This window comes from Trachinotus anak, unplaced genomic scaffold (assembly GCF_046630095.1).
Source record: "Trachinotus anak isolate AG129_WGS33_773 ecotype Australia unplaced genomic scaffold, CSIRO_AGI_Tana_v1 ptg000012l, whole genome shotgun sequence".
NCBI lineage: Eukaryota > Metazoa > Chordata > Actinopteri > Carangiformes > Carangidae > Trachinotus > Trachinotus anak.
Window position 1 is genome coordinate 13646545 of NW_027273863.1, and position 14983 is coordinate 13661527.

A 14983-nucleotide genomic window follows, 5' to 3' on the forward strand; every position below is an offset into this window, starting at 1 on the left:
CATCACTTTTCTTCATGTACAGGGTACACTGCTTAGCCGGCTGGTGTACGCTTTGCATCACAGAGTAAATATTTAATCAATGCAGAATTTTAATTAAAAATTCAATTAAACTCCACTGATAAAATGTTATAGTTAATTAGGTATAACAGGGTGTGTAACAGGGTGCTTTGCTACAAAATATCTTACATCGGAGAGACCCGCTACAGCAAATGCCATGTTCATTTAACTGAAACAAGGAAAAGCTATGTGCCATGTATATGTTAATATAATAAACGCCTTGTTATAAAAACACATTGATGACAAACATTACAGTCTATAAACTATTCTCTACCTCTGGCTGACTGGTAGGACAGCTTATAGTATTCAAATGGAGCCAACGGTTTGATCCAGGAGATAGTCACTGTGTCCTCGGTCACGTCTGACACCATCAGCTCTTTTGGTGGGTCCATGCCTGGAAGGGGGTTGATGGGTAAGGAAGTGATATCATGTGGTCAGAGTGGTCTGTGATAGACTGAGTGTTCTAAAAGGACAATCTTTTCAATCCATAAATCTGATTATTCTGATCGCTGGTGTACAATAGGAACATATCATGTGGTTTATTATTAAGCAAACTCAGGAACTTAAATAAACATCTAAAAGAAACAGTGCCCTTGAAAGCCCAAGTATTAATCCTCATTTGGGTCATTTTTAATCTCCTCATTACATTTACATAAACAGACCTGTCCTTGGTCATCTGTGAAAGCACATTCATTTTTAATGCAAATTTGTCTTTAAAAAAAAAAAAACACCCATCAAAAGATAAAGAACAAAATGGCCGGCATCAGCGTTGAAGCTGAGCAGGGTTTACACAGTGGAAAGCTCGCCACCCCCACCCCTCTGACAATTTGTTTTATGTGTCTCCTGAGACGATCGAGCTGCCATGGAAAAGGTTACAGTGAAAACAATGTGAGCAAACAATTAAATTCATGGTGGCTCCTTTGCAATTAGAGAAAGAAATAGAGGGGTAAAGAAAGTTAAGAGAGGGGGAAAGAAAAATACGTAGGAGGAGAGTAAGAGGTCATTTCCATCTCTTGTCATGGACAAGGGGAGAAACTTGTAAACCAACTATGCCACTCTCTCTCTCTTTCCCGCTTTGAAAAATAATGGCTGTTATTCAGGAGCACAGGGGTCAATTGTTAACTCTTGGCTTTTAACTCAATTTAAATTCCACTTGTATGAAACACAGTAGCATTTATTTAAACTGTGATTATTCATTCATGAACATCTTACTAATTGTATTTGCTTTGGCAAAGGTGTCACCCAGGAATAATGGCTTGAAAATGATATTTTCTGATGAAGGTTACTGAATTGTTCTGTCAGAAGTATCTGGTCCTGTTGATTGTATCCATGTGGAAGATCACAATTTAATTTACACCGTGTAAGCTAATAAATGAATGTGACCCTCTGGCTGAATCACATTAAGACTCTCTTTACACTGAACACAGCTGACGTTTCACAGCAATATCAACCAGCTTACGACGTACAGCTGTGGTTAAGACTTACAAGACAAGCAGCATGTTTCAAATGCTGAAAATACAGTAAATGTAATCCTAAATGTACAACTTATTACACAAGGAAAGCCAGAGTGCAGTCTCCTATCAGTGCTCGCATTGAAAGAGAGAGAGGGGGGTGGGGGATCTGGCACGAAAATCAGATGACAGTACGCAAGTATTTCTGGCAATGATGCAAAGTTAACATCTCTATTGTTAAATGCTGACTTCCTTCTTTTCACTATTTGTCTTCAGTCGTCTCTTAGTTTCCCTTTAAACGTTTCCCTTTTGTCCCTCTGTCTGGAAAAAATAAACACAAATGCTCTTTTAAGTTTTGCCCATTGTCTCTTTCTTGGGAAGGTTAAAGTACTGACCTTCTTCTTATTCAACCTCCTCCCAGATGAGAACAGTACACTCATAATCAAAGAAATGTGTCTGAGACTCGTTTTAACACAATAAGCCAGTAAATGAAAAATTGAACAGTAATACTTAATAATATATTAAGAAAGAAGGAGAAGGGTTTGAAGCATTTTTGTGCTGCAGTTTGAATTAGAACATTTTCATTATAAGAAATGGAGAGAAATGAAACTGTGAGAGGAGATAAAAGAAACGGAAAAGATTCATTTCAGCTGTAGAGATGGAAACAGAACAGAACAGGCAGAATCTTACACTAAATTCTACAGTTATAATTTGAGCCCTCACACGGGACCTGTCCTTCCCCTCTTTCTCTCAGTCTCGAGTCACTTCATCAGAGTGCCATTTGTCTGCAGTTTCTCAAATATTCCCCATTTGAGTTTAGAATCAACACTGGATTGCTATTCAGAGTGCCTATTGACTCAAGTTTCATATCTGAGTGTGGCAAAACTCAGCCACCTGATACCACAGAGGAACAAAACAAGCTAGGATTTGTGCTACTGTGTCTCAAAGTCTGGCAAAGACAAAAAAAAAAAAAGAATTCAAGGCAGACATTTAATTACAAAACTCATTCTGCTGTGGCTCTGTGCAAGTGAAATGCTCAAACAGCATTTTTGTGAATACGAATTTAATTTAAAATCACTTTTTTATTTCCATTTCTTACACAGATTTTCCTCCTCTTCCCTTTCTCACTTTGCCTCACATGTGCTAATTCACTACTTTCCCTCCATCCTTTGTCTCCAATCATTAACCTCAGTTTTTCTCCTTCATCCTAAATGGGAACTGGGGACTTTCCAATACCACCTGTCTCAATAACCCATTCATTAATGTGGAAAGGATTGGTCAATTAATTGGTTAGTTGAGCAACATAAAAATATTCAGCAACTACTTTGATAGCTGATTAATACCTTAAGTTATTTAACAAGAAATAAAAACCAAACATCACCTAGTTAGAGCTTCTCAGATGTGAGAATTGGCTGCTTTTTTTGTTTTGAGTGGATGTAAATCAAGAAATTACTTCAGAATAAAGTAGAAGAATAGAAGAAACTGTGGTGGACATTTTTCACTACATTCTGACATTTTTATAGACCATTAGTAAATTCATCAATAATTTTCCCATTAACTGATTATGTAAAAAGCTGTTGGTTGCAACCTTAAACATGATCTCATGTTATGTTGACGTGCAAAGAAAAACCCATGTGTGGAGAAACAGTAGTATGAAGCAAGGATGCACAGCTCATGTTCTTCTCCATGAAATCAAGCAGCTCACCTGTAGTGAGTGATGCTGTAATAGGCTCAGAGGTAACGTCCCCCTGAATTGTGATTAGACTGATGGTGTACTGAGTGGACGGCAGCAGCCCCTGGACCAGTGACCTCGTCTTGGAGCCGTCCAGCGTCACCTTAGAGGTGTCAGTCCCGTCGGCAGAGCTGTAGCTCAGGATGAAGAGGTCAGCAGGCGGTGCTGGGGCACTCCACGCCACTGACACAGAGTCTGAAGTCACCTCTGACAGGTAGAGGTGGGTTACGGGTCTGATTCCTGGAGGAACGGAGGGTCCAAAGGTCATCGGAGTGTGAGTAACGAGCCGGAAATAGCGTAGAAAAAAATAAACGGCTGCCATCATTATGGAGATGACAGACAAGCAACGCAGTGATGGATGGAAGCAGTCCTGGATGATGTAACAGATCATTAATAAAACAGTTGAGAAAATTAGCCTTGGGTGTAATGTTGATGGGACAGGTGAGAAACCACAGTCATGTGGAAGTAATGATTTAATTGCTCATAAAAAAAAGAGAAACTGATGAGATTGTCTGCCATAAAGATGAAGATGTCATGGGACAGTTCACAATAAGAAAATGGAGACATGATGATGATAGCAGATGCTGCTGTCAGAATATATGACCTGGACAGGAGATGATGCAATGAATATGAACCAATGCAGCAGCTGACACAGCAGCAAATGGAAGAGGATTTTAATGTAATTAGCCATGTGTTGATGTATAAATAGCAGGTAAGATGCAGTAACACTGCTGATTTATTGAGATTGAAGTCATCCTGTGGAGTTTTCTTTGTAATCAGTCATCATTTGAAACGTGTATTGTTTACACTGGCCTGCTCACTACCTTCATAATTTTTCACCAGTGCCCTGTGCAGTCAGCAGAATTCTGTACTGTGTAAACCCCATGCTGGTGGTGCTCGTGTGTATCCTTGTGCATAAAGCTGCTAAAATATGTTAAACAGAGAGCACAAGGACACACTCATCCAAACTTTGCACCACAACACCAAGAGCAGTCAAAAACTCCACATGGCATCTTTATGGATTAGATTTTGGAGAGGAGGGAGTAATGTGATGGCTGTGGCTGTTGTGGCTATGATGAAGTTGTCAAGTTGATCAAGATAATAATGACAAGTGTTTTGCAGATTTTGCAGATGAAGATGCAGCAAAAATGACCACAACGAGGTGTGATAAGTCACGTTCTGTGGGTCTTACTGTAATGTCACTTTTGGGTTTCATAGTGCAGAAGATGAGTAACGTGGCCCTGAGAGCTCAATGCATGGCACCATATGATAAAAACAAGTAGCAAGTAGCACAGACAACATCAGAAATGTTTCGAGGGGACAGAAAAAAAAAAATGAACAGAGCTGGCACATGGTGACTCATGAAGTTACTGAGGTCAACTATCCATTTAAGTTTGTTATCTCTAAACATTCTGATTGAATGAGTCAGACATCCGCTGTTAACCTTGCAGCGCTTCTGTATTTGGTTGCATTTTCAGTAAAAGTAAAAGTGCAATACTAAATCACTCCACATTATTAATGGATGGGATATGACAAAAAAAAGCCTTGAACCTTTCTCACTGTAGATAATGAAAATAAAGTGCATTTCCCTTTATGGAAAGCTTTTCTCACTCTTGCTGGTGTTAGCATTACATATCTTAAAAAGCTTGGAAAAGAATAAGAACGAATGAATAAATGAATAAGCAAACAAATGAATCCATAAAAATTATATGTAAATGAATACATATGGTAAATTAACAATCCTCTGTTGCTCTCTGAGTTATGTAGAGTAAAAGTATGACTGCAATCATAAATAAATGAATAAATAATGAGTGGTTTGCAGATAACTGCTTACAGCAAGTGTTAAAGTACATATTCAGTGAGTAAGACACAAACTGAAGGTCAGACATCGATGCCCCGAAGGCAGTCTGGGATTTACAAGTTTGAGATCAAACTCTGGATTATTCACAGGTTTTTTTTTCCTGATGGTGAGTTCACCTGGGTACAGGAAGACAGATGTTGCCAATATGGCCAAGTGAACAGTGGATGGAAGATGACAGGTAATTAATTATTTTTCCTCTGATTTTCTCGATCTGTCGTTTTATCATTCTGTCATCTCTCCTCTCCAGATGGTTGGTGTGATGCCACTGAAGGAAACCACAGATAACAAAGGATGATGAATGTGATGATGATCTCTGTGATGATGACGATGAAGGTTATGACAGTGACAACTGCCACGACGGTGCACGGTGAAGAAGACAGGAGTTGTTGTTGATGATGATGATGATGATGATGATGATGATGAGAGTGGTGAAGAAAAGAACGACAAATCTGACAGCAGGTAAGCGGGTGTCCATCATTTTGACACCATCCTTTGTGTGACTGAAAATCACCTCAAGCTCCTTGTAAAATTTACAAAAACCAACAGAGCTGAGCAGACTGACAGGCAATCCGGCAAATAGCTGGATGGATAGACACAAGTCTGGAGAAAAGAGAACCAAGTTGTGATTGAAATTCTCAGAGAAAGAGGCAACACCGAGCAGTGCAAGCAGACAGAAGCGAGTGTGACAGGAAAACTGAGAGAACGTGTTGTCGAAAGGGGATCAGAAGAAACAGAAACACAAATATGTGTAGATGCAAAACAGAGGTGTAATTAGGGAACACTTGTAACAAGCTCATTAGCTGACTTGACTAATTTACCTCCGCTGATTGCCGCTTCAAAGTCCCCGATTTTCTTTTAGCGTGACTCGCCTTACCTGCTGCCACACTTTGGTTCATTATATTCACCGTTCAACTTCATTATGCACCACTGTTCTTTTAACTGTTCTCTAACTCTGTTCTCTGCAGTAATAGGCTGATCTTTCATGTCTTTATCCCGAGCAGAGGAAACACTTTGGGAGGGGATTTTAATTTAGCTTTGTTTGATAATTGAGTGGAGCAAAGTAAGAAAACTGTACTGCAACCTTCATGCTCTTTAGGAAAGTTTATATCAGCTGTAGCATTGAGAAATGAAAGGGAGGATTATTGGTATTTCACAGGAAATTATCTCATCCCTGCTCCCATTTGATCATCATTTGAGATTTATCTCTTAAATAAATGTATGTTTAATCCGTGGTTCCTATCAATGTACAATAATCTCTTTTGTAGGTCACTACTAGGTGTTTTTGACTATAAAATGTGAGTGTTGCCTCTACCTGTGAAGGCGTCTATGGTAGCCGCAGTACTCTGCTGTCTCCCTCTTCTTGCTGCGACAGTGATGGTGTACTCAGTCCCAGGTTCAAGGTCTGTCAGCGTGGTGGTGGTTTCATCTTTAGGCACTGTCAGCTGGAACAAGAAGAAGCAATCAAACATGTATTGAATGGGATTTCTCTAGACTTTTAAGACTGCTTCACAATAGAAGGTCACAGCCTTGTTGGTCTCTTTAAGGATGAGAGTAGATAATTTAGTGTGCGGTACATACCTGCAAGGCTAGTTATAATGTATGTGTTATATGTTCTTCTGTTCAGTTCTTTACCTCAGTGGTGACACCAGAGGAAGATGTGTAGGTGACCTTGTAGTGGTCGATGGGACCCTGGACCACGCCCCACACCAGAGTGATGGTGTTGTCTGTGGAGGCTGTCACTGTTAAATCCATGGGCACATCCAGACCTAACAAAGGAGAAGCATGACTTCACTAAAAGCAATGAAATATTTTCAGCAAATATGCAAAGCACCACCCCCGAATTAAGGCAGGCTACTGCATGAGCATATTAAGTGTTACTCAGGAGAATGCACACGAGTCGTTCCACCCCAACAGGGCCAGTAACTCATGACAATTTCAGATGTTATGTGACATTTAAGGCTTCTTCCTCCTCCGCCATGACAAATATCCTGTGACTGAGGCGCAACTATGTGGGAAACACTTGATATTTATCCTTATGGCCCTTTTTCCCAGTGTGCACCTGTCACTCAAGACACTTTAAAGTAAAATAAGTATTAATACTTAGAAAAAATCATTTATTTTAATAATTTATGAGAGTAAATAAACTAATAAAGTAAACTGATTGCAAATAAAACAGCGATTTGGATTTTTTAAATTCAATTTTGCAATTCAAATGATGCCTTTATGTATTTATTCATATTTATTTATTCATTAATTATTTATTTTTATTTGATTGGTCCAACTCAACATACTGCATAAAATACACAAAGCCTCATGTCATTTATGTAGTTCATAGACAATACTGTATATCTATTGACATCTACAATCTCAGGTTATTCTATGTTGTTTTCTGTATTTTGCTGTATTGTCTCATGTGTTGTATTATGCACAAAAAAAAGGTCAAATATTGTGTTAGTGTTTATGCATAGCTGCTTTAGAAATGTACCATATTGAATAAGGGAAGGTGCAATAAAGGCAGAAGAAGCAGATGTTTCTAAGACACCTTTGTGTTTCTGTTCACAAAGTATTCATGCCCTAGCTTCCCCTGAACCAGAACACACACAAACATAAATATCAGAACATGTCCTTGGTTGAAGTCTAGACCAGGTTATTGTTGCATTCCACATCGTCTTAAATCTTCTCACGTAACTTGAGTTGATGTAAACATGCATTGATTCACATTTGATTTTGGTGAAATTTCTGCCTCAACATTTTAACATAATCAGAACCGTTGCTATTGATCATTACATTCATAAATCATTCAGAACTTCTGTTGTACTCTTATCTGCTGACATCAAAAGAAAAATCATTACAGATTAAAATTTAACAGTTTGCTTCCAGGAAGTTCATTTCCAAAAGCACCTCTATATTAACTTAACGATCCTGCATGCTGTATTTGAACCATTTTGTGTTTGTTGTGTTCTTATCTTTGTCATTGTCTTTCCTGCAGCAATGACTCAACTTGCCCAGTGAATCACAAAGGTTTAATTCTCATCTAATTACCAGCTTCACTGTTTGCCAGAACCATCAATCTCTTTGCTCCTTGTCAAACGGAGTTTTGTTTTTCCAGGGAACAGAAAGACAGAAAGAGCTTCACGTAAAGCCACTGTTAACAGAAATGATGCTTTCAACTTTCAGCAGCTCACACTTATAGTAACATGAGCACAGCTGTGTGCCGGGCAGACAGGAGGTGTTGTCATATTATTTAAAGCTATTTGAGAGAGGTGTGATAGATGCAGTACATTTTCAAAGTTTAAAGTGAGTGCACAAAATAGTGGGGTAGAAAGAGCTTGCTCAAAAGGTAAATGGAGGCATAATTTTGCAAAGTGCAAAATACCTTCATGCCATTAAAATAACTGCAACTGGAGGAAAGATGTGCAGGGCACTCGACGTGATGAGAAAGATTACAGAAGCACCTCCTTTCGCTAACATTTCAAACAGCGGGTGAAACCTCTTTTCTTTCAGCCAAACAACTCAAAACACAATAAAAATTCAAACAGCCGATCAAGTACTGAGGTAAAGAGAGGGCCATTAGCAAAATGGCATGCATTATTACAGCTTTAAAATGCTGTAATGGGAACTTTGACCCAAGCCGCCAACATAAAACAGCCGCACACCTCTCTAAAACAGCATAAGTCTTGCCAAAATCTGATTTGCTTAATTTCACTAAAACGGCTTTTAATGCTTAGAACAAGAGCACTGACCCACAGCATGAACTGTGAATTACATGTGTAATGACAAACGGGCCAGCTAGCCTGCTGTGATGCTGAGATTTTCAGTGCAACACTGTTCTGTGTGCTGCGGTTCACTTAGTACGCTGCTGCTGTGGTGTGTCTTACATGCATGACTGGATCAGTGGCTTTTTACAGTGGAGTATAAACAGCAATTCACTTACTGGTCCTGGCGTTCATTGTTGCTGGTGTACTCTGGTTGCTGTCTTTCATGGCAGAGATGCCGATGCCGTACTCTGTGCCTGGCAGCAGGTCTGAGGCACAAAGACCAAGAGAGAACCGGTAACTAATTTAACACAGCATAGCAAGAAGAAACATCACACACAGTTGTTTCACACTCTCCATGTCAAATGGATGGAGTTTTTCATAACAGCCCAATTAGCTCAACGTTGGAGATGAGGTTAGCAAATTTACATGTACATCACTATGATTTGTGAAGAAATGTCTTTTTGCCCAGTGCATAATTGATCAGTTTCAAATCAGTGTTGTAGGGCCACAATGATCTTCTCAAGCTACAGAAATATATGAAGAGACGAGCAATGACAAAATGAGCAAGAGTGACAGAGATTATTAGAAGAGAGAGTGGGGTAGAGAGAAAATGAGAGTGACAGAGAAGGAATGAGAGCATTGATTGCAATGGCCAAACAGAAAGACACAAGGACCTTTTGCTTCTATTCTTATGCTGGCCATGCCCTTTCCAGCACTGTGGCCTTTCAGAAAAAAACATCCCAGCTGACCCCTCCTTTCTGACAGCCTTTCAATATCCCCGCAGGATAACAAGCATTTCTGCAGATACAATCAGTAGCCCGTCAGCCAAGTGTTAGCCCTGCAGATAATCCTGCCATGTAAAACACACAGGCACTTCCCGGATTCTTCAGTACACATTAGATGCATTGTGATAACAGTGACAGCATCAGGAAAAACACTGTACCAAGCCAAAGAGCCCTACAGATCTTGATGATAAATAATTCAGGAAAGAATTGACTCCAAAACCAACTAAATGGAAGATGAGCAACACATCGCTCCTCCTCACTCACCTGTGAGAGTGGTCTTAGTGGTGGCTCCCTCATTTCGTGGTACAATGACTTTATCATATTGATCTCCTGCTAAAGTGCTGTACACCACCTGGTAGCCCTCCACCTATATTTAAACATACACATTTAAACAGTTACAATACCAAAACTGAAGGTAAAAAATATCTTTTCACAGCCAAAAGAGCTTCATTTTTTACCCTGCATTGCTGATGGTTGATAGAATAAATGGTTTATTTTGCATTGGCCCAGTATGATATTTGTCTCTCTGTCAGCACTCTGCAGAATCATGAGGATGAATAAATTTGCAGTGCTAACAGGCTGGCTTCATAGGTCTGGGTGCGTAGTTAGTGAGCCCTAGAAATATCACTATGACTTCTGAGTGAAAGAACATGATTTATTACATTTAAATTCAGAGTTAAACATTCAGTGAGCACTTGCACCCAGCAAGGTTCCTGTTCCTTTGCTATTATTGGCATTAACCACGCTGGCAAATGCAGACCCACCTGTTTGTGATGACAGAATGATCAAGAGAACAAGACAGAGTTTAGGAAAACAGGAGGAGTTAGAGCCTGCTTTAGGGCTAGGATGCAGGAGGGGTCAAGAGAGGGTGGATAAGGTCGGGAGATTAATGATAAATTAGTAGTAATTTTACAGAAAAAACATAATTAAAATAAACTTAGTGGCATATGGAGCACCCAAAGTAGGGCTACAACATAAGCAAATGTATAAAAGATGAAGTTTTTTTTAGGGAAAAAACCTTTTTTTGGAAGGATTAGTATGAATAGCTTTGAGTCGTCAGAACGTTTAAAAAGTATCTACTGTACAGAGTACAGAGGTATATTCAGCAAAATGTATTTAGGAATCACATTTATTATATGCATCATATCTATATAATCCAATCTATAGGTAGAGTAAACAGCATTTTTATGTTGTAGCTGGTCAATGTGGAGATTATTTTGGCTACTTTATATTCTGTTGGATGTTTTAATCTACTAAAATCGAATAATATTTCATATAGCATGCTCCTCATTTGTTTTGTGTGTAAAATCTTAATCTGCAAAGTAACCACAGTTATATAATAAATGTAGCAGTGTAATGGTTCAAAGACCAGTACAACTGTCTCAAAACTGCAGGTCCAACGCCTGCAAATGTTATTCAGCCAAGGTGTTATTACCTCAGCCTCACTATTATCCCATTCAAGCTCCAGGGTGGTGGACGTCTTGGACACAAGCCGCAGGTTCTTGGGGGCATCGATCTCTGAGAAGAACGATAAAGCTGACAATGTTGGGGACACTGAGACCAATTCTAAGGAATTGTGAACAAGCAAACATCAGCAGTTTAAACAGCATCAGACAGATACGGTTAGTGTCAAACTGTCATTTACCAGACTCAATCTGTATGTAATATGATTTAAAGTACAGCAGAGCATCAGCAGTTGTTACACATGTCCTTTTGGAAACAATATATATAACCTGTTCTTTAATAACATTTTGGCTTCGTACATATACATTGTAGTTGTAGAAATGTTACTGTGATAAAGTTGTTTGTGCTCAAAGCAAATCAGGATGATGTTTCCACAAATAATGTGCTTTCTTCCGCACAAAATTTAAGGCAGCAAAAAAACCACCTGAACAGATGTTCACTACCAAATCCAGTATAGATAAACAGTATGGTATGCATTAGGCCACATGTCATCAGCTGTTCTATTCCTGGAGGCAGGCACCGGATCACACACACCACTATCACCACATCTGCTTGCTGTCAGACCTCACCAGTAGTAAATTCAGTGGAAATGGATCCACTCTCGTTCCCTTTCCTTACACCTCTGACAGACACCTCGTAACGCGAGCCAGGACGCAGAACCTGGGGTGCCGAAAGCACAGGGACAGTTTGGTTTGTTTAATCTCTTTGCATGGATTTTTCAGTTTGTTTTTTGTTTTATCTCCAGACACAGAAGGCAGGCAGATTAGATAATTTAACAAACATGAAAAGTGCACGCACACACACACACACACACACACACAAACACACAGCCACAACCACATACACAGACACAGACACACACGCACAATAGTAATACTATACTTGTGAGTACAATTTCATAACCCCAAAGCCAACTCTCCATCCAAAGATAAACGGTTTATGTTGCAATGACTGGCTTTCCCCAGATGGCAGGTGAGTCCACATAATGTGTCTGAATGATCAGATCTTTGACCTCATGACATGATGTATTATGGCACACGCATGCGCACACACACATGCACACACACAAACACACACACACACACACACACACACACTGACCTGCAGGGAATACTGGCTGAGGGTGGGCTGAAGGCGGAAGGTGGTCCGTGGCCCCTCGCCTCCCACGAGGCCATAACGCAACACGATCTGATCGATCTTTGCTTTCGGTGGCGTCCACTCCACAAACGCCACAGTGTCTGACACATCCCGCACGATCAGCTGAGTAGGGCCATCAATCACTTTGAAAGACAGAAGTATAATTATTGAGTGTCCTGTTGCTATTGTTATGAACAAAGCAGTTTTTTTGTCTAAAAAATCCCATTTTCTTTCAACAAAAGAAAACTAAGCTTAACTCATTAAATATTAGTTATTGTTACAGTTAACTCCAAGCTGCTGTAAAAGAACTTGGCTTAATAATACAGTCTTGGCCAAATTATGATTAAATTAAACAAAACCAAAGAGTAAGTTTGATGCCAACTCTTGGTTTGAGCACATTTCAGTCAATATTCACAGGGGAGCCAAATAGAAAGTGTTAAATGAAAGGATGAAAGTTCATGTTGGTGCTTCAAGCTGTTGCAGCAGTGCTGTAGATGTGGACTTGTTATCAAAAAAAGGTGGTCTCAGACAGCCAAGCATGTAAGACCTGACACACGCTGAGGCAGTGGGCTTTATCTGTGCAAGGTGTAAATCATAAGCCATGATTAAAGTCTCTCCAAGCTGATTGCTGGAAAATAACACTTATTAGATGTGAAGAGCTGAAAACACATCGGGCGTGATGAGAAAGACCTACTTCAGAATGTCTGACACAAAGGGGATTCACTAAACATTTTCTCTCCACGTTCTCATTGTTGCAGCATCAATGCCAAAGTGAAGATATTTCAGTCAAAGCAATGGGGTGTTAGAGAATGTGATAATTAGCACTCTATTTCATTAACCTGTTAATTACTTTTTTCCACAAAAGCTATGGTTTGACAACTGTTGCTGTAGCAGATGTCTGGGAAAATGCAGGTGCTTTCAATTTTCACATTAACACTTTTCTTGACAAATCCTGCTGAAGTTAAGTTGCAGTCAAAGATACAACTTAAATGGCATTTATGCACAGTTCATGACAGCCAATTTGAATAATTCTCCAAACAAGTTTGAAAAAAACATCATTTAATGTTGAGGAAATTACCAAAATAGCGCATGACACAATGCTTAGTTCAAAATGAATGTTTTAAACTGAAAGCACGCTGCGCTGCTCTGTGATAGCATAACTATTCTGTGGTTTGCCCCAGGGGGAACTCTTGTGAACGCCATATTTCACACTGTGCAATACAGGACCATTTTACTCCTTTAAAGTCTTTCTTTAAGCTTTTGAGATCTAAATAAGTCCCAGACTCAGGCTTGACATATTGCAGGTCCACCCTGATCCTTGATGTATTAGAAATTGGCCCCTTGGGTCTCGTCCTAGAAAACATCCTGAGGAAGACAGTTGCTGAGAACCAGCTCCCACATCAGCTGTCCTCTCCCTCTGTTTTTTCCTCTGACTCCTTCATCACGCTCTCCCTCCGTCTCCGAGGAAGGATAAATCTTTGTTCTAAATAATTGAGTAACTTCAAATTTGTCTTTTCCTCTTTCTTTATCCAATAAGGTGTCCTGCAGTGGGCCACCGTGAAAAATTAATGAGAGAGTGCCATGAATTATTAATCGATACTTAATTACAACCCACGAAAAGAACAAAGACTTGACAGGGAATTGATGGTGTTTTGACTGCAGACATCAGAGTTTGAATTGTTATGGACGAGGTTTGAATTGGATCTATTACAGCTGTCTAAGTCGTGTCAGCTGAGTGAGGAGTGGGGGGGGGGGGGCAAAAATGGTGGCTGACCAACAAATATGTCAAGGTGACACTCCCTGCTTATGCCAGGGTATTTATGCATTTGTGTACGGTGTGTGTATCACATCTTGAGAGTGAAGGGAAAACTATGTTACATTTAATTGATCAGTTGACAGAAAATGAATCATCCACAGTTATAATGATCACTTAATCATTTAAACATTTTATCACGTAAAGAATGCCAAACATTTGCTGTTTTCAGCTTTTCAAAGATGAGGATTAGTGTTTTCCAATTATATAATCACTGCAAATTGAACAACACTGGGTTTGGGACTATTGTTTGGACAAAACAAGCAACTTAAAACTTTGTCATTTTGAGATTAAATGAAAGATTTTCAATAACAAAAATAATTATTTTAAGCCCTACTCGCGTTTATTATAAATAAACGTTTAAAAATATCAGAGACTGGTTGACACTGTAGTCACATTTTGATTCAAATCTCACCAAACCCTGATCGGTGCACCAAAGTACGTGACATCCCCATGCTTCAACTGAACCCCACTCACTTCAGAGCAGAGAGAAGAGAACGGACAAAACTACAAATACAAAATTCACTTATGAAAAACTTGACAGAAAATTGGGACCACATTGCCCACAGTAAAAAGCTTTTAAAGGGGCTATTTGTAAGTTTTGCTATTGCTACATTGCTAAATGTTTGCAATAACAAATGTTTACTTACCAGTCTTACCAAGAACTTCAGCCATTGATGCGTTCATAATACAAGAGGTATATGCCCTCTGAGCAGCACTAATCCTGTGGTGATGGACGCTACTGTGACTCAATATCAAAAACTGATGAGACGGTCTGGTTGAACTGGGGCTAGCTAGTTAGCATGCTCACATCAGTAGAAGAAGAGAAATGATAGAAATAGAAGCAAAACAAGAGGGTTGCTTTCCACCGCTGGAGACATCTCTTGGCGAGTAAAGGAATGAAGATTGATGCCGAACTCGCAAC

The 14983-nt window shown here is 39.5% G+C and overlaps 1 protein-coding gene across 2 annotated transcripts in view; it reads right to left on the reverse strand.

Annotated features, from left to right (window-relative positions):
• tnr (tenascin R (restrictin, janusin)) overlaps positions 1–14983 on the reverse strand; it is a 167178-nt gene that overhangs the window by 38505 nt on the left and 113690 nt on the right. Inside the window, exons 14-22 of one of the 2 annotated variants that reach the window (XM_071491776.1) lie at positions 12210–12388; positions 11678–11768; positions 11080–11162; positions 9909–10011; positions 9036–9125; positions 6734–6867; positions 6414–6543; positions 3214–3480; positions 332–451 (exon numbers count right to left, since the gene is read on the reverse strand). In XM_071491776.1, the coding sequence (XP_071347877.1) occupies positions 332–451; positions 3214–3480; positions 6414–6543; positions 6734–6867; positions 9036–9125; positions 9909–10011; positions 11080–11162; positions 11678–11768; positions 12210–12388 (1197 nt within the window). Of the gene's footprint in view, positions 1–331; positions 452–3213; positions 3481–6413; positions 6544–6733; positions 6868–9035; positions 9126–9908; positions 10012–11079; positions 11181–11677; positions 11769–12209; positions 12389–14983 lie in introns of both variants that reach the window. The other variant, XM_071491777.1, reaches the window with a different exon arrangement.